Source organism: Hyperolius riggenbachi, chromosome 3 (assembly GCF_040937935.1).
Source record: "Hyperolius riggenbachi isolate aHypRig1 chromosome 3, aHypRig1.pri, whole genome shotgun sequence".
Lineage (NCBI taxonomy): Eukaryota > Metazoa > Chordata > Amphibia > Anura > Hyperoliidae > Hyperolius > Hyperolius riggenbachi.
Genome location: NC_090648.1, coordinates 394666959 through 394694039, shown reverse-complemented (window position 1 = coordinate 394694039; position 27081 = coordinate 394666959). Strand labels below are relative to the sequence as shown.

Sequence of the window (27081 nt, the reverse complement as noted above, 5' to 3'; positions counted from 1 at the left end):
ATGGTTGTGAATCCGGGCACAACATTTCTAGCTGTTCCTCCATTGACCTTTGAAAGGTGGAAGTTTGTTGGGCTGGGAATAGCTCCTGCGAATACCCCATTGTGTCCTGAGGTAATTCATCGGACTGGTTATCTGGCAGTTGTGTGCGTGGTGTCGCTGCCGGTTGTGTCAGCTTTGTGCCCACTGGCTCCTTGTAACTGGCTGAGGACTCGGACCTCGTGCGTGATGTGCTGGTGCTGCTTAACCCACTGCTGGACGCTTGAGAGGTCATCCAAGTAATTATCTGGTCCTGTTCTTTTGGATCTGTGAGGGTTGTTGTCCTGGACAACATGGGCGGTATTGAGTGGGTTTTCTTGGGTGCTCCCCTGTGGCCTGTACGTGAACCGTCAGGGGAAACACCTCTTCCCTTGCCCCTTCCTCTTTCATCGGATTTCTTCCTCATTTCACTTATCCTTACAGTACACGCTGACTGGCAGCAGTACAGTGGCAGTACAGAAATGCTATACAGTACCACTATTCCCAGCAGCGACACACAGCACAATGCTATACAGTGGCGGGTGAGCGGTGTACCACTATTCCCAGCAGCGACACAGAGCACAATGCTATACAGTGGCAGGTGAGCGGTGTACTACTGTTCCCAGGCCCAGCAGACACAGAGTGGAAGTAAACACAATGCTATATAGTCTGGCTGAGCGGTGTACACAGAGTGGCAGTACACACAATGCTATATAGTCTGGCTGAGCGGTGTACACAGAGTGGCAGTACACACAATGCTATATAGTCTGGCTGAGCCGTGTACACAGAGTGTCAGTAAACAATGCTATATATAGCGTGGCTGAGCGAGGTACACAGTGGCAGTACACACAATGCTATATAGTCTGGCTGAGCGGTGTACACACAGTGTCAGTAAACAATGGTATATAGTCTGGCTGAGCGGTGTACACAGAGTGTCAGTAAACAATGGTATATAGTCTGGCTGAGCGGTGTACACAGAGTGGCAGTAAACAATGGTATATAGTCTGGCTGAGCGGTGTACACAGAGTGGCAGTACACACAATGCTATATAGTCTGGCTGAGCGGTGTACACAGAGTGGCAGTACACACAATGCTATATAGTCTGGCTGAGCGGTGTACACAGAGTGGCAGTACACACAATGCTATATAGTCTGGCTGAGCGGTGTACACAGAGTGGCAGTACACACGATGATATATAGTCTGGCTGACCCGTGTACACAGAGTGGCAGTACACACAATGCAATATAGTCTGGCTGACCCGTGTACACAGAGTGTCAGTAAACAATGGTATATAGTCTGGCTGAGCGGTGTACACAGAGTGTCAGTAAACAATGGTATATAGTCTGGCTGAGCGGTGTACACAGAGTGGCAGTAAACACAATGCTATATATAGCGTGGCTGAGCGAGGTGCACAGTGGCAGTACACACAATGCTATATAGTCAGGCTAAGCCGTGTACACAGAGTGTCAGAAAACACAATGCTATATATAGCGTGGCTGAGCGAGGTACACAGTGGCAGTACACACAATGCTATATAGTCAGGCTGAGCCGTGTACACAGAGTGTCAGTAAACAATGGTATATAGTCTGGCTGAGCGGTGTACACAGAGTGTCAGTAAACAATGGTATATAGTCTGGCTGAGCGGTGTACACAGAGTGGCAGTAAACACAATGCTATATATAGCGTGGCTGAGCGAGGTGCACAGTGGCAGTACACACAATGCTATATAGTCAGGCTAAGCCGTGTACACAGAGTGTCAGATAACACAATGCTATATATAGCGTGGCTGAGCGAGGTGCACAGTGGCAGTACACACAATGCTATATAGTCAGGCTGAGCCGTGTACACAGAGTGTCAGTAAACAATGGTATATAGTCTGGCTGAGCGGTGTACACAGAGTGTCAGTAAACAATGGTATATAGTCTGGCTGAGCGGTGTACACAGAGTGGCAGTAAACACAATGCTATATATAGCGTGGCTGAGCGAGGTGCACAGTGGCAGTACACACAATGCTATATAGTCAGGCTAAGCCGTGTACACAGAGTGTCAGAAAACACAATGCTATATATAGCGTGGCTGAGCGAGGTGCACAGTGGCAGTACACACAATGCTATATAGCCAGGCTAAGTCGTGTACACAGAGTGTCAGAAAACACAATGCTATATATAGCGTGGCTGAGCGAGGTACACAGTGGCAGTAAACAATGCTATATATATAGTGTGGCTGAGCGAGCGGTGTACTACTGTTCCCAGCAGCGACACACAATGACTGGGGGGGACCCTGGCTAGCGTGGCTGGAGAGCGAACTACCCTGCCTGCCTACCCAAAGCTAAACCCACAGAGAAATGGCGGAGATATGACGTGGTTCAGGTATTTATTTACCCGAACCACGTGACCGTTCGGCCAATCAGAGCGCGTTCGGGCCCGAACCACGTGACCCGTTCGGCCAATCACAGCGCTAGCCGAACGTTCGGGGAACGTTCGGCCATGCGCTCTTAGTTCGGCCATGTGGCCGAACGGTTTGGCCGAGCACCGTCAGGTGTTCGGCCGAACTCGAACATCACCCGAACAGGGTGATGTTCTGCAGAACCCGAACAGTGGCGAACACTGTTCGCCCAACACTAATACACGCGTAGTCATACGCTGCCCATAATAATGTAAGTGGTAGGTAGATTTCTAGATTGGGGATAATATTGACAAACACATCTTTAAAGGAAAAAAAAAATAGTATAAAAATATAATTTTCACTTTTGACGATTTAGTATGAGAGCCAGTTTTATTGCACCTACAGTACAAAAATGAGACAACTGTTGAACGTGGAGAGACAATGGGCCTGATTCACAAAGCGGTGCTAACTCTTAGCACGGCCGATTTTCGCAAAAATCACACAATGCAAAAATTCGCGCGAAAACGGCCGTGCTAAGAGTTAGCACCACTTTGTGAATCAGGCCCAATAGCTTCAATCCACAAAGGCGTGTTTAGTAGAAAAAAAATGTTAAAAAATACCGCATCTGGTATTTAAAACTTTTTTCTGAATTCAGATTTATCCAAATGCGGCATCAGTAAATTGCGGAACATTTGTTTGGTAAGTGTATATAGGGCAAAGTGTTCTCACACAGGATTTTGCTCTAATGGCCCATACTCACGGGCTACAATTGTCGCCGCAACACGCGGCGCGCGCATGTTGCGGCGGCAGGTCGCCCGTGAGTATGCGCCGTCGCACGGGCGTGCACCCCGAACTGTCGCCCGTCGCTGTTGTCACCAGGCGATTGAAAGTTTCGATTGCCTGGCGACAGTCGCCGCCGCAACTCCGCCGGAACTGTCGCTAGTCCGCGTGAGTACGCGGACTAGCGACAGCAATCTCCATTGAGGTATACGGAGCTTCCGGCGGGGGGAGGAGGAACATCGGCGACAGCTTCCGTCGCACCGCTGGTCCCTCTTCCGCGTGTGTACGCGGAGGGACCTGGCGAGGAGCTGTCGCCGGCCTGTCGCCCACACGCTCACGTGTGCTGGCGACAGGCCACTTTTGCAGCCCGTGAGTATGGGCCATTATGCTGCTGCGCAATCAGAATGGATGTGACACCTTGCAGAAAAAAGTGAGATGAGATTTATGGGTGCTGACTGACAGGATAGGGAGAGAATTTCCTTTGATGTGCAGCCAAAGAACACTGGGAGCAGGCTTGAGAGAACCTTTATCTCTGCTATCGAGAAAGCCACTATGCCTGCTAGGGAGAAGTGATTAGATGTAAAAAACATCCCTGGCATCCCTTTATCAGGGGACTGTTTCCTCCAGTCCCCTGATCGTCGGTGTACAGATTGCACAGCAAGCTAATTGTGAACCTCCTAGGAGTATGTAAGGGGCTAAAAAAAAAAAAAAAAGACCAAAAAGCCCCCTTTACCTCTTTCTGACAGGTTCATGCCAATTGGCACGTACGCGGCGGCAGCCCCAGGACCGCTCAAACCAATTAGCCAATTGGCGATCGCAGCTAGGAGATGGAAACGCATCTATTTACATGGTACAGCGTGTACCATGTACCCTTACATACTTCTAGGCGTTCTGGTTCACAATTAGCTTGCTGTGCAATCTGTACACAGACGATCAGGGGACTGGAGGAAACAGTCCCCTGATAAAGGGAGGCCAGGGATGTTTTTTTTTTACAGCTGATCACTTCTCCCTAGCAGGCATGGCTTTCTCGATACTAGCAGAGATAGAGGTTCTCCCTCTCTTCTCTCAAGCCTGCTCCCAGTATTCTTCGGCTGCACAACAAAGAAAATTCTCTCCCTTTCAGCACTCATAAATCTCATCTCACTTTTTTCTTCAAGCTGTCACATCCATTCTGATTGCACAGCAGCATTAGAGCAGAATCCTGTGTGAGAACACTTCGCCATACATATGCTTACCAAACAAACGTTCCGTAATTTACCGCACTGATGCAGCATTTGGATAAATCTGAATTCAGAAAAAAAAGTTTTAAATACCAGATGCGGTATTTTTTAACATTTTTTTTTTCTACCGAACACTCCTTTAGTGTATTGAAGCCATTGTCTCTCCATGTCCAACAGTCATCTCATTTTTGTACTGTAAGTGAAATAAAACTGGCTCTCATACTAAATCGTCAAAAGTGAAAATTATATTGTTTTTATACTATTATTTATTTTTTTCTTAAAGATGTGTTTGTCAATATTATCCCCGATCTAGAAATCTACCTAGCACTTACATTATTATGGGCAGCGTATGACTACGCGCGTATGTGTGTTGACTGAGAGGGAGAAGGGAGAGGAGAAGAAAAACAAAGCTCAGAGCAACACGCTGAATGAAGGCTGAGCTACAGTACTCTGCAATTAATTATCTTTTCCAACAGACCAACTGGATTATTGATTGTTTTTAAAAATACAGTGTCCGTTCAAAAATGGGTGCAGTGATGGGCACATTCTCCTCTTTGCAGACAAAGCAACGACGACCCTCTAAAGGTAAGACTCCCTTTTGAATGCAAGTAGATATAATCACAGATAACTGCAAGCAACAGAACGAGGATGAAACCATAGAAGCTGTCTGGGTGATCAGCTAACAGAGAAACCCATGGGTTTGCATCCACAGCACAGAAAAGAGCATGGTATTTACTAAATGTGTCTTCTCCCCTCCCCAATAACATCTTTCCTTGAATTGGTTAAGGAAAGGAATTTATGCTAGGTACACATGATGCAATTTTCTGACAGATATATTGTCAGATCAACTATTTACAACATGTCCGAACTGATTTCCAATCAATTTTCTGATCTATTTTTCCATAGAAGTGAATGGAAAATCGATAGGAAATCAGATTGGACATGTTGGAAATAGTTGATCTGACAGTAAAACTGTCAAAAAATTGCATCGTGTGTACCTAGCAATACAGTCATTAGGTGTATATACGCTATGAATATTTGCAACTAAAAATATCTGCATAGATTTAAATGTGGCATAACAAATAGAAGGATATTATGAATGTCTATACTGTCTTCCCATTCATTTATTTACCTTTGAAACATGACAGCGATGTTGTGAAAAGGAAGGATTGGATGTGGATGAAGTGTTGGTGGTTTAAAGTACCAGAGCTCAGGACAAGAAAAAGATTTATACATACCTGGGGCTTCCTCCAGCCCCATCCACTCGGATCGCTCCCATGCTGCCGTTCTCAGATGTCTGTAGCTCCGGTACCGGATCCCCGCTCTTCCGTCAGTTGGAGCCAGTCTGACGTAAGAGAAACGGAGCTGCAGACATCGGAGGACGGCGGCGTGGGAGCTATCCGAGCGGATGGGGCTGGAGGAAGCCCCAGGTATGCATAAATCTTTTTCTTGTCTTGTGCTCTGGAAATGCTTTTGTGTTTTTATCACACCACTATAAACAACATCCATGGTGCCCACTGCACACTCACATTCTTAATGTATTATGTAAACATTTTTCATTATTCATTGTTCATTATTCAAACACTGGGCTCTATTCACAATGGGCAGTTCGGTAAAATCATTTTGAACAGTAAAATACCTCATGCGGTATTTTTTTTTTTATTAGAAGCAAAAATCATTACAGGACATAAATTGCAGAACAAATCAAATCACAGATAACCATAAACCACATAGGTGGAACAGATGTTACAACGCAATACAAGGCGTTGAGGGTCTCGACCTGAAAAATGGGAGCTCAAAGACCACCCTACTGAGATTCCAGGGGCCCTGCCAAACCCTAAACCAGCAATAGTCCTTCAGAGTACCTCATGCAGTATTTTACACTTTTTTTCTAAATTCACTAAAGTTTTCCAACATGAGGTTCAGTAATTTACCGAACAAACATGCCTCAATTCACTAAGCCCTGCTCAGTAAGGGCTGGTGCACACCAAGAGCGGTTCTGAGTGTTTTTTAAAAACGCTTGCGCTTTGAAAAGCACTTGGCTAATGTATTTTAATGGGATGGTGCACACCAGAGCAATTTGTTTTTTCCACAAATGCAAACTCGGGTCCTGCAGCATTTTTGCTGATTTCTGAGGCAATTCAGCCGCACTGTTAAGTATAGGAAAGTGGAAAATCACTCTGAAAAGTTCTAGCCCGGAGTGATTTTCCAAGCATTTTTGTTACAGAAGTTGTTCAGTTACAGCTCTATTGTAACAAAATATAAACGCTACACCAAAACTCTCCAAAAAATGCTAGGCATATTTAGAAAATTGTTACTTACCAGCATGTAACAGGGCAGCTGGCAGGCAGGGAGCTGTGTGTGACTCGGAGGCAGAGCCGGGACAAGGTCCTTCAGCACCCAAGGCTGAGACACCAAAGTGCGCCCCTATCCCTCCCACCCCAGCCATCACACACTGATTGCTATTAGACCAATAGGTGCCCCAGGGCCCCCAACCTCCCCAGCACCTTAATCTCTAGTTATATGGCTTGCAGTCACTGTCATGTATCCCCTTTTCTTATTTCTTTCTGCTTCAAACACTATTGGGAATGACAGCTGAATGAATTGTGCACCCCCTCCTACACTGTGCCCTGAGGCTGGAGCCTCTCCAGCCTCTGCCTCGGTCCGGCCCTGCTCGGAGGTTTTCTGTCCAAAGCAACCTGTCCTTTATGTGCTGCTGCCACCAGGGGGAGCTCTTCTGCATGCTAGAATTCAGAATTTGGGCCGATGCACACCATGAGCTCGATTCACTAAAGCGTGATAATTGCTATCACAGCAGTTATCACGCAATCTGCCGCGCACAAACCTTCGGTTATCACGCGAAGTAACTCTGTGCACGTAAAACCTTTGCACGTGGCAGATCGCGTGATAGCAGTTATTACGCTTTAGTGAATCGAGCCCCAAGAGCGGTTCTGAGCGTTTTTTAAAGGGCTTGCCGGGGGGGGGGGGGGGGGGGTTAACCGCTTGGCTAATGACAGTGAATGGGATGGTGCACTCCAGAGCCATTGTTTTTTTCCCCAAATGCAAACTTGGGTCCTGCAGTGATATCTGAGGCGATTCTGCCTCAATGTTAAGTATAGGAAAGTGGAAAACTTCTCTGAAAAACGCTAGATTTATTGCATTTTTACAAGCGTTTTTGTTGCAGTAGCTGTTCAGTTACAGCTGTACTGTAACAAAATATAAAAAACGCTACACAAAAACATTCCCAAAAATGCTAGACATGTTTAGAAAATCTCTCTAAACATACCTAGAATCGCTCTGAAAAACCTCTTTAAAAACCGCTAGCATTTGTGGTTCCGCTAGCAGTTTTTGGTGTGCACTGGCCCTTACACATCTAAAGGGATGCAGGAAAGTCCTTAGAATTGTCAGCTTCCTCTTTGATGCACTGAAAGACCCAACCGAGACGCCATTGCATCTAATCTGAGTGAGAAGCATGCTGTGTGTCTGGCTGTCCCCAAACTCTATTTGTCAAGTCCACCGCACAGAGACAGCATGGGGAGAGCAGTTATCGTGTGATGTGAGCTAGAGAAAAAAAAAGAACACTTTTGCCCGGTAATTGAAGTGTAGAAATCTTTGTGAATTGACATTTCTTTACATTTCCTGAGGTAATTACCACAAAAGTTGGTAATTTACCTCACTAGTCGGGAACACTGATTTTCTGTGCGGTGATAGGTTTTAGAGAATTGTAACTTGGGAAGGTCATTGGTAAAATCAGCTGTTTTGAGCATTACCGAATGCGTTAATGCTTTGCGAATAGAGCCCACTGTAGGAATACTGCGTGGATCGTAGGCAGCTTCAATTCACTACACTGAGTATTTATGTTTTATGCTGAGAAAAGGAAGTGATGTTTACAATGGATTGTAAGGTTAAAACTGGTCCTAGCACACAGGAAGCTCTTGCATACTTTTGCATGAAAAGCCTGTTAATATCAATCATATTAGGGATTAGTACAGTGATGTGGTGTTATCTGATTTTCTAGTTCATATTCCACCGGAAGTTACATAGTTATTTTGGTTGAAAAAAGACATACGTCCATCGAGTTCAACCAGTACAAAGTACAACTCCAGCCTGCTCCCTCACATATCCCTGTTAAACCAGAGGAAGGCGAAAAAAACCCACAAGGCATGGTCCAATTAGCCCCAAAAGGGAAAAAAATTCCTTCCCGACTCCAGATGGCAATCAGATAAAATCCCTGGATCAACATCATTGGGCATAACCTAGTAATTGTAGCCATGGATGTCTTTCAACGCAAGGAAAGCATCTAAGCCCCCTTTAAATGCAGGTATAAAGTTTGCCATAATGACTTCCTGTGGCAATGCATTCCACATCTTAATCACTCTTACTGTAAAGAACCCTTTCCTAAATAAATAAGTAATTGAAACAACTTAACAACTGTTGATTCTTGCACTATATCTATATGTACATTTGCTTTGTTTGCCTTGTTTGTCATACACATTACCAAGGCAGAGGCTCGAGAGGCTCAAGCCTCTAGGTGCTTAGCCCTGAGGGCATTCCTATGCCCCCCATGCCCCTCTTTGCCCAGCCACTGTAGCGTTATCATGAACAGAACATGTTGCAGGCTGCAGTTACTCACCTTTCGGCATCATTGGGATCACTCTTCAGTGCGTTGCAGCATCTCCTTTCTGGGGAGGGGGCTATCTAATACTTATATTCACTAAATCCACCACCATTATAGACCTTGACATCGCACCCTTCCCACCCTCAGACCATCACCTTCTCACTTTCAACCTTCTCATAGAAGGCACTTCCAAACTACCCACCTGCCCACCCACCTGGTCGATGGCAGCGAGACCCACGCCAGCTCAACCCTAGTGTCCTTGCTGACACCCTCCATGCCCTCTCCTCCACTCTCCCCACCCTAACCTGTCCCAATCTTGCTGCAGCTCATTATCGTCAAACCCTCTCATCAGCTCTGGCTGCTCCCCCAATATTCCGCCGCAACAGCTCCCTTAACCCCCAGCCCTGGCACACTACCAATACTCGCAACCTCCAGAGGGTAACACGCGCCACTGAACGGAAATGGAGGAAAACTTGATTTAACTAGGATTTCCTACAGTACAAGGCTAACCTGCTGCAGTTCCACACTGTCCTTGCTGATGCCAAGCAGGAATACTTCACCAAGCTCATCGGAGCACAAGCTTCCAACCCCCGGCGTCTTTTTGCCACTTTCAACTCCCCCCACCCTCCGTTTCCTCCCTCTCTGCCACATATTTAGCCACCCCATTCACCAACAAAATTGTCTCCATTCATCAGGAAATTCAGGAAATACTTCCCCTTCCATCCAGCTCCTCCTCCACCCTAGCCTCCCCTCACCTCCTACACTCCTACTACCATTAAGGACGTCATCCACCTACTGCAGACTTCCCATACCACTACCTCCCTCCTTGACCCTATCCCTTCTGATTTACTCCATCCTCACTTCATGGATTTGGCCCCAGTCCTCACTACCCTGTTTAACCTCTCCCTATCCACAGGCACCTTCCACTCAGACTTCAAGCAGGCTGCTGTATTACCCCTGCTCATGAAACCCTTCACTACCATCCAACTACCGTCCAATCTCCCTCCTCCCCTTTGCCTCAATACTCCTTGAGCGTCTGGTTCATAAACTCTTGACCCAGTACCTCAATGCCTTCAGCTAAAGCTGAAGGCAAATACTCCATTCTCCTCCTTGAACTTTAAGCAGCTTTTGACACAGCACACAGACAGGTACCGGACAGGCACAGTGACAATGCGTGCGCTCAGCTCACGTGGGTAGGTGGGTGCACTAAAGTGAACAACAGCAGGTAGGTATATGCAGTGATGGGTATTACAATGTGCACCTGTCACACACAGACAGGTACCGGACATGCATAGTGACACTGCGTGTGCTGAGCTCACGTAGGTAGGTGGGTGCTCTGAAGTGAACAACAGCAGGTAGGTATATGCAGTGATGGGTATTACTGTGCACCTGTCACACAGAGACAGGTACCGGACAGGCACAGTGACACTGCGTGTGTTCACGTAGGTAGGTGGGTCAAATCAGTGAAAAATGGCGCCTAGCGCCAATGGTATAAAAACGGCGCCTCATAGACTTTTATTATAAAACGATATTTATAGTTTTTATGGTTAAATAATGGCGCATTCCCGACGCTCTAATCTAACTAATTTGCCCATAAACTCCCCGGGGGGCAATCCGGGCTTCGTTTCCCAGCGAGGCAGGGCTATGAGCAGCAGCCCCGCCTCACATGCGTCTGTCAGCGGCGGATCTCCGCCTCCGCCCGCCCCTCTCAGTGAAGGAAGACTGAGAGGGGCGGGCAGAGGCAGAGATCCGCCGCTGACAGACGCATGTGAGGCAGGGCTGCTGCTCATGCCTCACTGCCCCTGCCTCACTGGGAAACGAAAACCGGATTGCCCCCTGGGGAGTTTGGGGGCAATTAGTTAGATTAGAGCTTTGGGAATGCGACGGTTTAGTTAGGGCTATTAGGTATAACACTATTATTAAACAAAAAAAAAAAACTTTTACAATGGCAACTGACGATGACAATTGAAACTATAAATAATGTTTTATAAACAAGAAGAAGAGGTTTAAAACGAAAAATTTTGTACGGACGGCGTGTCCATTGATTTAAATGGTAAAAAATTTCGTCCGCCATTACAGCTCTTCAAAACGAAAATTATCGTTTTATAACTAAAACGATAAATATAGTTTTTAAACAAAATATGGTTCATAAAATGGCGCCGTTATTCGGCCAGCGCCATTTTTAACTGTACCCAGGTGGGTGCACTGTGAACAGCAGGTAGGTATATGCAGTGACGGGTATTACAATGTGCACCTGTCACACACAGACAGGTACCGGACAGGCACAGTGACACTGCGTGTGCTCACGTAGTTAGGTGGGGGCACTGTGAACAGCAGGTAGGTATATGCAGTGATGGGTATTACAATGTGCACCTGTCACACACAGACAGGTACCGGACAGGCACACGGACAGGCACAGTGACACTACGTGCGCTTATCTCACAGAGGTAGGTGGGTGCACTGAAGTGAACAACAGCAGGTAGTTATTTGCAGTGATGGGTATTACAATGTGCACCTGTCACACACACAGGTAGTCACTGAATGTGCTGGGCCTGACAGTGGCACACACACTACGAATTACCAAGGCTGTCTATGCAACACAAGTGTCAGTTGGACACATTCTACCTATTACGTCCCTATGTGCTGTACTTTGTGGTTTTTAATTGTTTTTATGTGTTTGTTCCTCATTAATAAAAAGCATTTATATTTATCTTGAGAAATTTGTTTGTTTAATAATATGTTTTTGCTGTATGGATGGCTTTTCTTTATTTGATGTTTAGTATCCTATTACATCCTAGGCAAATGTTACTTAGGTGGCTCTTTTGTTGTGTCATATGTGCAGTCCATAGGGGGTGACTGGAATAATGTAATTTCTCCCAAGGAGGATATATAGCATGCTAGTCAGGGAGGGCAGGGTCACCATAAACCTACAGTTTTAGCAAAATGTATTACATGTGCAGCTTGTGGATACCTGGAGGTTGCTACATCTAGGGATGATCGGAAAGTGCAATTTCCGTTCCGTCGGAATTCTGAAATTCCGCCAGCGCTAAATTCCGTAGCTAAGTTCTGTCAGAATTTCGCGAAATTCTGTGGAATTCCGCGTTCCGGCGCAAAAATTAAAGTAATCGCAATTGAAACCTCGTTTTTGCTAAATGGTAGCCCATGGGACCTAGTGGCTGTTCCACCGGTCATTTTTTTTTTTGTTGATTTTTTTTTTTTTTGCAGCAGTAGTTGTCGCGTAAAGGAGGTTCCATGGCGGTCATTATAAGTGTGGTTTGGAGCCGCAGGAGTTTTCGCATAAGCCATGGGACCTAGAAGGGGTTCCACGGCAGTCATAAAAAATTGTTTTTTGGAGCAGCAGGAGTTGTCGTAGGCCATGGGACCTCTTGGTTCCACGGCAGTCATAAAAAATTGTTGTTTTGAGCAGCAGAAGTTGTCGTAGGCCATGGGACCTCCTGGTTCCACGCAGTCATAAAAAATTGTTGTTTTCTTATGAAACAGTGAGAGGGGCCTTGTAATTGTCACTGATCCATGACTCATTCATTTTTATGAACGTGAGTATGTCCACATTGTCTGTGGACAGACGGGTCCGTTGGTCGGTGACCACCCCACCTGCAGCGCTAAATACTCACTCAGAAAGAGCACTGGCGGCGGGGCATGCAAGAACCTCCAGTGCATACTGAGCGAGTTCAGGCCAGGTATCCAATTGTTTGGTCCAATACTCCATGGGGTCATCATTACTCTCCATATTGTCTGGAGCATTGGCCGACCCCAAGTAATCATCCACCATACAGGCCAGCTGCTGGCGGTGACCACTTTGTCCGCTGGTGGTGCTGCTGCTAGAAGGAGTATCTGGCATTGGCTGGTAAAATTACTTCAGTATACTCAGCAGGTTCACAGATTGGGTATGGGTGCTGCTGCTGGGAGTGGGACCACCAGACCTTTGCTGAGTGTGATGGTGAGGTTTGGTAGCTCGTGCCCAGAATACAGGTGCAGGAAACGCATCTTCTACCCAACGAAGAAGGGAATCCCGGATCTGGCTCATTCTGGCATCTGCTTGGGAGGGGGGTATGAACTGGCGCATTTTCCCCTTGCACTGGGGTTCTAAGATGGTGGCCACCCACATGTCGATCCTCGATTTCAATCTTTTAATCCGGGGGTCTTTACGGGGGCACTGGAGCATATGCACAGCCATAGGGAAGAGATGTCTGTCATTCATCACCTCTTCTTGGCTGTCAGAACTGTCATCGTCATGCTCCAGCTCCACATCATCAGAATCCCACCCCCGGACAATGGGCTCTTTCGCCTCCACAACCTCTGCCTCCTCATCCCGGACTGGAGCATGCTCAATCACTCCCCCACTGTTCATTAGGGCTTCCTCCCCCTGTTCGAGCAGTTTGTCAAGAGCCTTTTCCAGCATCAAGACAAGAGAGAGCATCTCCTATATGCTGCAGTGCTCCTCACTGACCACTTTTGTTGCCTGGTCAAAGGGCTCCAAGACTTTACAGACCTGTCCAATCAGCTTCCACTGGTCCCCAGTAATGTAGTCCAGTGGCCCTGTTCTGGTGGAAGATGTTTCAGACAGGTATAGCCTGACTGCCATGCGCTGCTCCCACAACCTCTCCAGCATGTGGAGGGTGGAGTTCCACCGCGTCGTACAATCGGAAATAAGCCTGTGCTGCAGCAGGCTATGGCGGCGTTTGCAACAGTTTCAAGGCCGTGGTGGCAGTTGCAGAGCTACGGATGTGGGCTGACACTTTTCGTGCTGAGGCCACATCGTCCTTCAACCCTTCAAAAGTCCGTAAAAACGTCTGGACTACAAGGTTGAAGATGTTGGCCAAGCAAGGGAAGTGGGTATAGCCACTTTCCGAAATGGCGGGCAGCATGTTGGCACCATTATCAGACACCACTACACTTGTGTCCAGTTTTTGGGGGGTCAGCCACTGCCGAATCTGCTCGTGTAAGGCTGCAAGGATTACTGATCCGGTTTGCCTGTTCTCCTCCATGGATTCCATTTTCAGCACTGCTTGGCATCGATAGTGCTGCAGACCAGTGTAGGAGCGGGACCACTTGCTGGGAGGCTCAGCAAAGGCAGACTGACCTTGGACAGAACAGGTAGCAGTGGGAAGTGAAACAGGCCTCCCCTTCAACCCACGTGGCGGCACCACCAGCTGAGACGCCCCAGATCTTGTACCCTCCTCAGCAGCACCATGGAGGGTGACCCAATGGGCGGTAAAAGTTAGATACTTTCTTGCTGCTCCAGCCATCCATAGTGAAGTGGACCTTTGCACCAATAGTGTGATCCATAGACCGGCCGACACACTCCACAATGTGCTGGTGAAGGGCAGGGATAGCATTCCTGGCAAAATAATGGCGGCTGGGGATCTGCCATTATGGAGCAACACTGTTCATCAGTCTGCGGAAGGGGGCACAGTCCACAAACTGGTAGGGCAACAGCTGTTGGCCCAACAGCCTTGCCAGGAGCGCATTATTTTTCACCACAAATGGATCACTTGCAGGGAGCATCCGCTTCCTCTGCAACATTTCTGGCACAGAGGCCTGACGCTGGAACACTGGTGATTCAGAGGAAACCACGGGTGATAACGAGGTGCTTGCAGAGGTTTGGAGTCCTCTACCAGCCTGGCATGCAGAGGGATTTGGACTTGAATGGGACTGAGGAGCAGGTTGGATAGGGACAGGACGAGTAGAAAAAAAAGAGGAGGGGCCTGTTGCTGCTGCTTTTCCTCCACCCATCTGATTGTAATTTTTTACATGTTCAAACTTCCGTCTGTGGTGGTTGTGCAGATGGCTTATCAGCCCTGAAGTGCCGAACCCGGTGCCCGATTTGCCTCTGCTCACCGATTTACGGCACACACAAAAGACTGCCCTGGATTCATCCTCTTGCAGAACAGTAAAAAAAAATTCCAAGCAGGGGACGTGCGTGCGCGTCCAGCAGTGGTGCGACCTGTTCTAGCACCTCGATGCTCAACATTGGACTGGTACTGACAGACGGGAAAGCATTTGCAGGCTGCTGGCCAACCGTCTGCTCTGTTTCTACAGGCTGCTTACGCCTGCTAGTGCCTAAACCAACAGGTGGCAACCACGTTTCATCAGCCACCTCATCATCCAAAATATCATCCACGTCCATAAGTGACTCTTCTGGACCCTCCACCTGGCCACCAAACACCTCTGTAGTTGAGTGGTGGTGATGCTGATGTTGACTGGTGACACTGGATGAAGAAAACACAGGGGCCATTTCTGTCACCACAGAACCCACCACTTCTTGGGAGCTTGGTCCCATGGTCTCCTCCAATGCCTCTTCCCAAACCCTCTGCACATATCTCTCAGCGATGTAGGTGTGCTTTACTCCTGGAGCAGAGTACTGGGAGGAAGCAACCTCGTCAAGAGAAGCAGCTGCGGTCGGGTTCTGGTCATGAGGAACCTGGCGGCCACTGCTGGCGCTGCTGCAACTAGCTTCAAGTTCCTCAGACTGGGTAGAGGGTTCCTGATCTAAATAATCCACAACTCTCTTTGCCTCCTGCTCGGTCAAAATTTTCCTGCGTGCGAACACAGGGAAGACATCTCTGACCAGGGGAAAACGCTTCCTGCTGCTACTGCCACTCTCAACCTGATCACGTACTTGATGTGATCTACCAACACCACCATCACTCCATTTCCTTGGAGTGGCAAGAAATTGCTGCTGCTCTTGCTCCATTTTTTTGTTGAGGCCACAAACTTTATTGGGGAAGGGGTATGAGCAACAGAAGAAGAACAGAGCAGAAAATAAGGAGGTGAAATAAAGAAAATAAAGAAAAAAAAACAAAATAAAGAAAAAAAAATTAGAAAACTGTAATGATCGCTGCTGCAGCAGGTATTGCTGGAAGCAGTAGTGCTGCAGCTCAGGCAGTTCTGATCTATTTCCATGCAAGCTGCATAGCTTTGTCTGCCTTTCCCTGCTGTCAGCTTGTGACTGATTATCATTCACCTGTGTGGGAATCTGCATGTCTGCTCCCATTGGATGACCTCAGTATAAAGATCTGCTTCCTGCAGGGTTTCTTTGGGTTTTCATAGCTTCAGTTTAAGCTTGTCTTGCTGTCGCTTCAGCCCCCGATCGTGTTTCTTGTTCTAAAAGATACTTTGCTGGTTTTGCATCATATATTGGTTCATTGCCCATATATATGCATACCAGCACGTTTATTATTTTCCTTGTATTTGTGTTACGTTGATACATCAGTGTCGCTGATGTATACGTACACGAACTGTTTATATCCTGTGTGCAGTTAGTCAGCTTTCCAGCACGTTTTGGTAGTTTGCGCGTATCGTGAGCACCCGTGCTGAGCTAGTATCCTGCTCCTGGTCCTGTTCGTGTATTGCGTTCATCTCTGCGAGGAGATAACGAATCCTTCTGAATCCTGTCCTGTTACCGTTTGTGGATTGCGTTCATCTCTGCGAAGAGATAGCGAATCCTTCTAAGTCCTGTTCCCTGTATTACTCCAGTCCTAGTCAGCGTTCCTGCTTATGTCATATATCGGTTCATTGCCGATATATACATATGTTAGTCAGACGTTACAAATAGTTTAATTGATAGCTGTAATTGTGATACGCTAGGAAAACATACTTATTGTATATTTGTCTGTGTTGCGTTCATCTATCTTGATCCTGCTATTTCCTGACTATCCTGTCCTGTCTTTGTGGGGCGCGCCATCGCTGCAGTCGCGTTGGCTGCCTCATTCCAGTCTGTCTGGTTTTGGACGCTTGCTGTCGCTAAGTGGCCGCTGGCTGGCGGGCGTTCATTCTGTCTACCTGTCCTGATCTCCTCAGTTCTGGTTTGTGCGCTCGGCGCTACTTTGCGCTGAGACGTTGTGACGAAAGCATTGTTTGTGGCTGTCGGATCTGCACCGGCTCTGTGCGCCACAATCTCCTATTGGAGTCGGTCCTCCCCTCCACTGTACTAGGGATAGCCTGTTTCCTTGTGCTAGTGTGTGTGCCTCCTCCACGCCAGCTCATGCGTTGCATGCTGACTGTGGAGAATACACCACCAAGCCTTACATTATGAAAACCCCATTACCAATCCCCATTGTGGGGGGGATTCCCAGAAAGTATGACACTGTTAATTATGGTTCCTGTTCCTTTAAGAAATTTGAAGAACTTAACTCTGAAACAGAAAATGAGTTTTTCTCTGAATGTGCCAGGTTCCTGGCCAATCCCGATCTCCAAGCGACTCCTGTTTCAACCTGGGCACTCCAACTAAGTTATATTTTGTTTGTTCTGGGTCACCATGAGCTTGCTGGTTAGTCTATATTTTGTTTAAAGGGGAATTATTCCAGTGGGCATTTGATGTTCTCAATCATTCCGATTTGAAAGAGAGACCGCTGGAATTTCTAGCGTTTGTGATCCATAACTGGTTGCGCATAGATCCATTGCCTTTTCCTCTTAATGAACTCCTGGCAGCAGGCCAATCAGCTTCTCCTTCAATTGCTTGCAAAAATGTTCAGCAAGCAGAAAGTGTTACTGATAATTTTCCTGCAGCCATGAATAAATCACCAAAAACAGCAGGGTCTAAGGCAAAACGCAAACGTTCTAAGAAACGTGTCCGATCTGCAGAGTCGTTATCCTTAGCGACTGAGACCTATAATGAGATTCTGCCATTAACAGATAATGAAATGCAATTGTCTTTCAGGGGAGTTAAATGGACTTATGAAACTACTAATGAACTTTCCTCCCTGGCTAGGGAAAATAAAGATTTTTGTTTAAAAGAATTATCTGAGTATGATTATGAGGAGATATTACAGAGTATTGAACAAATCAACTTATTTGTGAAGCAAGGAAAGTTTGCATACACTACAGTTCAGCACTTGCTACAGGTATTGGAGATTCTTAGGAATAAGGAATCTGCCAATCACCTGCTAATTAACCCAATATATGTCCCTGCTACAATCATATCTGCAAACCATGATCTGCCTGTTAAGTATGCTTGGAATCCTCCATTTGAGAAAGGAGAGATGGAAGCTCTGGTCAATGAATGGAAGAATGATTCAAGTTCATTTTGTCAATTTTACAGTGCAAAAAGTGAATTAGTATTGAATGCATGCATTAAGTCTGCCTATAACCTAATAAAAACTGGTGTGTGTGAGTATGACTTTGTGGCTCCATTGATTGATGTGTGGGAACTGATTTTGGATGATTTTTATGTGAGTCCGAATTCGCAAATTTGGCGTTCTGACCCGCCTGCTTCAGCACCTTCGGCTGATTCAGCAGGTGATTCGGAGCTCTTTTTGTGTGAAATTGAAGTTCCTGCAATTCCACCCTGTACCATGGATAACTCAGTGTTACTTACCAGTAAAACAGAAGCCACTGATACATTCTTAACCTTGCCCTGCGCAAATTTCTCAGCAGAGAATCCAGAGGTCCTGCTGACTTCCGAGTCCAGCCTAGCCAGTACTCATGACTCTTTGTTCAGTGAAACAGACACCAGAAAAATCTTGCCTGCATCTGCAAACACTTCTGCAGAAATTACCTGTGTTAATAAAGTTCAACTCCTGTCTGATCCAGCAGATGCCAATAGATGCACTACATCAGTTTCTGAGTCCCAGCAATCCTGTCCAGAAACCTCAGAACCCCAGCATCTGAATTTTCCAATTTTACAATTGAATGGTGATTCAGATGCGCAAACATTGTGTTTTGATCTTCCTGTTTCTACACCTCACTCTAGTTTCGTGAATAACTCAGAGCGTCTGCTATGTGAATCCGAAATCGCAGAATTATTACCGTGTTCAGAAAATGTTTCAGTAAATTTGCCCTGTACCATGAATTGTGCAGTAGGTCTCTCCAATGAAACTCAGGTCACAGAATCATTATGCTGTCCAACAGGTGCTTCCATGGTTTTGCCCTGCAATATGGACTGTTCAGTGATCCTGTCCAGTGAAGCTGTGGTCGCAGAGTCTTATGCTTCACCCGGTACTTTGGATACTTCAAACCCTCTAGCAGAGGAATCTGAGGCACTGCTTACCTCAGTTGGTGTTGCAGTAATATTCACTTGTCTAGCAGCTGTTTTGGAATTACAGTCTGCTCTAATAAAACTTGATGAATTTCTGCCCAGCAAAGCAGAAGCCATTGAAATATTGTCCTCGTCAGCAAGTGTGTTAGATACCTTGCCCTGTACACAGTCTGATTTAACCAATGTTGTTGAGTCCCTCTCCAGTGTTGTAACAGCCGAGGAACTCCAGCCCTGTCCTCTGAATGTTTCAGAAGGCTTGCCCTGTAACATGGATAATTCTGATTCTCTGGTCAAAATAATAGAAATCTCAGAATTTCAGTCCGGTCTGATGAGTATTCCTGAAACCCAGCCCTGTATCCTGAAAGATTCTGGTTCTCTGGCCGCTGTGGCAGAGGTTCCAGAGTCCCCTTCCTGTCCAGGGAATTCCTCAGTTTTGCCTAGTCCAGTGGGGGCTGCTGCAATACTGACTTGTTCTGCAGCGCCTCATGAGCTCCAATCCAGTGTATTAAATGAGTCTCTGTCTAGTCCAGAGGTAGTTGTGGAGTCCCTATCTGGTTCAGTGCATACATCAGAAGATTTGTCCTGTCTTGTTAGTGCCCCTGAACCTGATTTGTTACTGACTTTGCTGGAATCAGCGACATCTAAGTCTGATCCTGCATTCTCGTGTAAAAGTCCAGTAGTTGCGAAGTCTAGTCATGATGATTTTTTTTGGGCCGGTCCTGGTTTTGGTCCTGTCTTGGCTGACCCTGAGGCTCACAGTTCCTTGACATGCCCGGAGGTTTCTCTTGTGCCAGTGTGCCCAGATGTTCTTTGTGTGCCAGAATGCCCAAGTGTGTCTAAGGTGTTAGCGTGCTCTGATGCTTCCTTAGTGGGAACATGTTCTGATGTTGCCAGTCTGCCTGCATGCCCAGAGATGGTTCTGGTCCCTGAAAGCCCTGATATTGATGTTTGTCCTTGTGGCCCTGACTCGGGAATTGCCCTAGGTTCCATAGGGGTTCTTGATAGTTCTCCATGTGAGCTTAAGGGGCATTCTGACCTATGGGGATCTCTTTGGAGCTTCAAGGTGTTCTGGGAGGTCTCTGAGAAAACTTGTCCTGGTGCCTTGGACTGGTTCAACAGTGGGTTTTGTGTTGGTAAAGACAGTACCGGTGGGCATTGCAAAGGCTTTGGCGTTTCTGAACGGATCCTGGAAGGCGGTGGGTATCGCTCAGGGAGTTTCGGAGGGCTTTCTTCTGGAAATCATGGTTCTGATGGGTGTCACACTGGGGCTTGTAGTACTGATGGGCATGGTTCTGTAGGTTCTGGTTCTGATGGGTCCAGTCTTGTGGGGACTGATTCTGGAATTCGGTCTTGCCGGGCTGTCCCGGTCATCATGAATTATCAGTCAGACTGTTTTGTTGGGAATTTCAGTTTTGAAAAGCGTCTGGAATCCGCTTTTAAGGGCGGGGGTACTGTAATGATCGCTGCTGCAGCAGGTATTGCTGGAAGCAGTAGTGCTGCAGCTCAGGCAGTTCTGATCTATTTCCATGCAAGCTGCATAGCTTTGTCTGCCTTTCCCTGCTGTCAGCTTGTGACTGATTATCATTCACCTGTGTGGGAATCTGCATGTCTGCTCCCATTGGATGACCTCAGTATAAAGATCTGCTTCCTGCAGGGTTTCCTTGGGTTTTCATAGCTTCAGTTTAAGCTTGTCTTGCTGTCGCTTCAGCCCCCAATCGTGTTTCTTGTTCTAAAAGATACTTTGCTGGTTTTGCATCATATATTGGTTCATTGCCCATATATATGCATACCAGCACGTTTATTATTTTCCTTGTATTCGTGTTACGTTGATACATCAGTGTCGCTGATGTATACGTACACAAACTGTTTATATCCTGTGTGCAGTTAGTCAGCTTTCCAGCACGTTTTGGTAGTTTGCGCGTATTGTGAGCACCCGTGCTGAGCTAGTATCCTGCTCCTGGTCCTGTTCGTGGATTGCGTTCATCTCTGCGAGGAGATAACGAATCCTTCTGAATCCTGTCCTGTTACCGTTTGTGGATTGCGTTCATCTCTGCGAAGAGATAGCGAATCCTTCTAAGTCCTGTTCCCTGTATTACTCCAGTCCTAGTCAGCGTTCCTGCTTATGTCATATATCGGTTCATTGCCGATATATACATATGTTAGTCAGACGTTACAAATAGTTTCATTGATAGCTGTAATTGTGATATGCGAGGAAAACATACTTATTGTATATTTGTCTGTGTTGCGTTCATCTATCTTGATCCTGCTATTTCCTGACTATCCTGTCCTGTCTTTGTGGGGCGCGCCATCGCTGCAGTCGCGTTGGATGCCTCATTCCAGTCTGTCTGGTTTTGGACGCTTGCTGTCGCTAAGTGGCCGCTGGCTGGCGGGCGTTCATTCTGTCTACCTGTCCTGATCTCCTCAGTTCTGGTTTGTGCGCTCGGCGCTACTTTGCGCTGAGACGTTGTGACGAAAGCATTGTTTGTGGCTGTCGGATCTGCACCGGCTCTGTGCGCCACAATCTCCTATTGGAGTCGGTCCTCCCCTCCACTGTACTAGGGATAGCCTGTTTCCTTGTGCTAGTGTGTGTGCCTCCTCTACGCCAGCTCATGCGTTGCATGCTGACTGTGGAGAATACACCACCAAGCCTTACAAAAACAAAACAAAAAAGAAACTTGCACTACACTCACTCAACTAACACTACAATCTCTCACAAATACACCTAGCTTACTACTACTAATGTATAGCTCACACTCTAACTCTCTCTCATAGAGTCTTTAAAAAGACTTTTGGTTTATATACAGTCTTGAAAAAGACTTTTGTTTTATGTTAAAACAACTAGTATGGGTCTGTCTCTCCTCTCTCTCCAACACCAGACTGAAGCCCACAAGCTTCATGACTGCACAGCTCTCTTATATACAAAATTGGTGGGATAGCTGCTGATAGGTAGTTAGGGAGCTGGTTGCTAACGTACATAGTTACATAGTTATTACATAGTTATTTTGGTTGAAAAAAAGACATACGTCCATCGAGTTCAACCAGTACAAAGTACAACTCCAGCCTGCTCCCTCACATATCCCCGTTGATCCAGAGGAAGGCGAAAAAACCCTTACAAGGCATGGTCCAATTGTCCCCAAAAGGGAAAAATTCCTTCCCGACTCCAGATGGCAATCAGATAAAATCCCTGGATCAACATCATTAGGCCTTACCTAGTAATTGTAGCCATGGATGTCATTCAACCCAAGGAAAGCATCTAAGCCCCCTTTAAATGCAGGTATAGAGTTTGCCATAACGACTTCCTGTGGCAATGCATTCCACATCTTAATCACTCTTACTGTAAAGAACCCTTTACTAAATAAGTGGCTAAAACGTTTTTCCTCCATGCGCAGATCATGTCCTCTAGTCCTTTGAGAAGGCCTAGGGACAAAAAGCTCATCCGCCAAGCTATTATATTGCCCTCTGATGTATTTATACATGTTAATTAGATCTCCTCTAAGGAGTCTTTTCTCTAGACTAAATAAACCCAGTTTATCTAACCTTTCTTGGTAAGTGAGACCTTCCATCCCACGTATCAATTTTGTTGCTCGTCTCTGCACCTGCTCTAAAACTGCAATATCTTTTTTGTAATGTGGTGCCCAGAACTGAATTCCATATTCCAGATGTGGCCTTACTAGAGAGTTAAACAGGGGCAATATTATGCTCGCATCTCGAGTTTTTATTTCCCTTTTAATGCATCCCAAAATTTTGTTAGCTTTAGCTGCAGCGGCTTGGCATTGAGTACGATTATTTAACTTGTTGTCGATGAGTACTCCTAAGTCCTTCTCCAAGTTTGATGTCCCCAACTGTCTCCCATTTATTTTGTATGGTGCTAGACCATTGGTACGACCAAAATGCATGACTTTACATTTTTCAACATTGAATTTCATCTGCCATTTATGTGCCCATATAGCCATCCTATCCAGATCCTGTTGCAATATGACACTATCTTCCTGAGAGTTGATGATTCTGCACAATTTTGTATCATCTGCAAAAATAGCAACATTGCTCACTACTGCATCCACTAGGTCATTAATAAATAAATTGAAGAGCACTGGACCCAGTACAGACCCCTGTGGGACCCCACTGCTAACAGTCTCCCATTTTGAGTATGATCCATTGACCACAACTCTTTGTTTTCTGTCCATTAGCCAGTTCCCTATCCAAGCACACAGACTCTTCCCCAGTCCTTGCATCCTCAACTTTTGCACCAGACTTTTGTGGGGAACAGTGTCGAAGGCCTTAGCAAAGTCCAAGTATATCACATCTACAGCATTCCCAATATCCATATTAGCATTCACTACCTCATAAAAGCTGAGCATGTTAGTCAAACAGGACCTGTCTTTAGTAAACCCATGTTGATGCTGAGAAATAAGATTATTTTCTACTATGAAGTCATGTATAGTATCTCTTAGTAACCCCTCAAATAGTTTGCATACAACTGATGTTAAGCTTACAGGTCTATAATTTCCTGGATCTGATTTTTTGCCCTTCTTAAATAATGGGAAAACGTGGGCTGTACGCCAATCCACTGGGACTCTGCCAGTTGAAAGAGAGTCACAAAAGATAAGATAAAGGGGTTTATCTATAACTGAACTTAATTCCCTTAGGACCCGAGGATGCATGCCATCCGGGCCAGGTGCCTTGTCTATTTTTAATTTATTTAGTCTTGCCTTCACTTCTTCCTGCGTTAAGTATTTAATATTACAGTTTGAAGATTGAGACTCTTCTGCCTCTGTAATTTGCAACAGTGCTGTTTCCTTTGTGAAGACAGAAGCAAAGAAAGCATTTAATAACTCTGCCTTACCTTGGTCATCCACCATTGAGTTCCCACCCTCATCCTTTAGGAGTCCTATACAGTCAACCTTTCTTTTTTTAGAGTTGATGTACTTGTAAAACTTTTTTGGGTTAGATTTGATATCCCTAGCGATTTGATTTTCAGCTTCGATCTTTGCCAGCCTAATTTCTTATAATTGCTGAGTGCAGCCTCGGTCCCCTCCTGTTTTAGGACCTTATAGGCATTCTTTTTCCTCTTCATTTTATCTCTAACCTTTCTATTCATCCATAGAGGCCTTTTTTTTTATTCCTAGACATTTTGCTTCCATATGGGATATACATACTACAATATTGATTGAGAATAGGTTTAAAAGCTTGCCATTTCCCTTCAGTGTCCTCCCCTTGTAGTACATTATCCCAGTTCACCAAACTTAGTGCCTGCCTAATTTGATTGAACTTTGCTTTTCTAAAATTCATAGTTTTAGTGGTCCCGCTGCCCCGTGGCCTATCAGTCACCAGATCAAACGTTATCATGTTGTGATCACTATTTCCCAAATGTTCTTGAACCTGCACATTTGATACATTATCTGGTCTATTAGAAATGATCAGATCCAGTAACGCATTTCCCCTAGTTGGTTCCGTTACCATTTGAGTCAAGTAATTGTCCTGTAGTGCTGCCAGAAATCTACTGCTTTTACCAGAATGGGTAGCCTCAATACCCCAGTCAATGTCTGGAAAGTTGAAGTCGCCCATAACTATGACCTAATTTTTACTTGCAGCTTTTTCAATTTGCTGTAGTAATTGCAGTTCTGCAGCTTCATTAATATGAGGTGGTCTGTAGCATACCCCAATAAGCAATTGGCAACTTTTATTTCCACCATGAATATTTACCCAAACGGACTCCACATCTTCACAATCTTCCTCCATCTCATTGTTGAGGACAGCTGTAAAAGAATTCTTAACAAAGAGACAAACCCCTCCACCTTTTTTCCCTGTTCTATCCCTCCTAAACACATTGTATCCTTTTAAATTGGCTATCCAGTCATGGCTTTCATCCATCCATGTCTTGGTTATTCCCACAATGTCATAGCCTTTGTCATTCAGAATGAACGCTAGTTCGTCTATTTTATTTGCAAGGCTCCGAGCATTGGTTACCATGCACTTTATATTTTTACCACCACATTTACCAATTTTGTTTACATGAAATGGGCTACTTGAAGTTTTACCAACCTCCTTAATCTTTACACTGTCCCCACCCCCCTCTCCACCCCCCATAATGTTAGGCTCCCACTGTCTTTTTACCTTATCTTGTCTACATATTGAGACTTTATCCTCCCGCCTCCCCCCAGATCCTAGTTTAAAATCTCCTCCAACCGTTTAGCCATCTTCTCCCCCAATGCAGCTGCACCCTCCCCATTAAGGTGGATTGGTTGGTTATTCTTAAGACTCTAATTAGTGCAGAAATTCCGTTTTTCATGCAGAAATACTGTTTGTTAGCACTTAGAAGCTTCTATCTCGGGTCTTCCTTCTGATTGGCTGAGAAAAATTTGCATGCCAACGGAATTCCGCGTTGCTATGCGGAAATTCCGTCATAGCGATATAGCAATTCTGTTCCGATGCAACGTAATGGAATCACCAATTTCCGACCGGAATCGCGGAAAACGGAATTCCGCAGAATGCAGTGAGCACCCCTAGCTAAATCCATATGATAAGTAATCATTCTACCACAGGGCCGCCGCTAACTACAAGCAAAACAAGCGGTGACTTAACCTCAGATTTCACTATGACAGTATCCTGTCACAGAACAGCAAGCAGGGTGGGACTGGTTAATAGCAGCAGCACTAGCTTCACACTAGCCAATGCTGGAGCTGCTGTGGCCATCCAATCATAGAGGAGGGAGGGGCAATATTTTAAAGTGCCGCTCAGCTGTCATGCAGTGGCCTTGCCAGTATTGCTACCTCTGAAGAGCGCCCCCAGGCTGCCCAGCCGACCCTCCTTGCAACCAAAAGGGGACCCAGCCATGCTGCAGACAAGGAAGAGATCAGGCAGGAGAGAGATCAACAGTTGTGCTGTAGATCTGTGCTTTCCGACCTCTGAGTTTACATTGCCGGGTAATACGTCTGCTAGTGATTTGTATAATCAAGAATTCCACTGGTGACCGAATGACTAATCCCAAAGAAATAAATAACACATTCCAATCCTTTTATAGTGATTTTTACTTGAAACCCACATACTGTTGTGTTCAAAATTATTCAACCCCCACTGAAATTGAGTGTTTTGGCCAGTTTGACATTGATTTTGATCATTCCAGTCATCTTGTTTACAATTAAATCAAAGAGGCACTTGTAAGTCAGACAAATATAACATAACATTTATAATGAAATAACCACAAATGTCTTTTCTGCGCTCACATCATTATCAGTTTTATTCAACCCCCAAGTGACATTCATTCTTCGTACACTACTTAGAACAACATCCTTTTCCATTTATAACAGCTTTTAAACATGATGCATAGCTTGACACAAGTGTCTTGCAGCGATCTACGGGTATCTTAGCCCATTCTTCAATGGCAAAAGCCTCCAGTTCAGTCACATTCTTAGGCTTGCGTGCTGCAACTGCTTTCTTTAAGTCCCACCAGAGGTTCTCAATCAGATTTAAGTCTGGTGACTGCGATGGCCACTCCAAAATGTTCCAACTTTTAATCTGCAACCATGCTCTAGTGGACTTAGAGGTATGCTTGGGATCATTGTCCTGTTGAAAGGTCCAACGTCTCCCAAGCCTCGGGTTTGTGATGGACTGCATCACATTTTCTTCCACTATCTCTTGGTACTGAAGAGAATTCATGATACCTTGCACATGCTGAAGCTTCCCTGTACCTGCAGAAGCAAAACAGCCCCAAAGTATGATTGACCCCCCGCCATGCTTCACAGTAGGCATGGTGGTTTTTTCTTCCTAGGCCTTATTCTTCCTCCTCCAAACATAGCGTTGATCCATGGGACTATACAGTTCTGATTTTGTTTCATCAGTCCACAGAACACTATCCCAAAACTTTTGTGGTAGTGTTCTGTGGACTGATGAAAGAAAATTAGAACTGTTTGGGCCCATGGATCAACGCTATGTTTGGAGGAGGAAGAAACAAGGCCTATGAAGAAAAGAACACCTTGCCTACTGTGAAGCATGGCGGGGGGTCAATCATGCTTTAGGGCTGTTTTGCTTCTGCAGGTACAGGGAAGCTTCAGCATGTGCAAGGTACC

The 27081-nt window shown here is 45.8% G+C and overlaps 1 protein-coding gene across 3 annotated transcripts in view; it reads left to right on the top strand.

Moving 5' to 3' along the window:
• Positions 1-4188: 4188 nt before the first annotated feature.
• The window catches only part of LOC137561607 (A-type potassium channel modulatory protein KCNIP1), a 1185649-nt gene continuing 1162756 nt past the window's right edge, over positions 4189-27081 (top strand). The window contains exon 1 of one of the 3 annotated variants that reach the window (XM_068272922.1): positions 4189-4985. In XM_068272922.1, the coding sequence (XP_068129023.1) occupies positions 4925-4985 (61 nt within the window). In that variant the 5' untranslated portion in view covers positions 4189-4924. The remainder of the gene's footprint in view (positions 4986-27081) is intronic. The other 2 variants (XM_068272920.1, XM_068272921.1) reach the window with 2 other exon arrangements.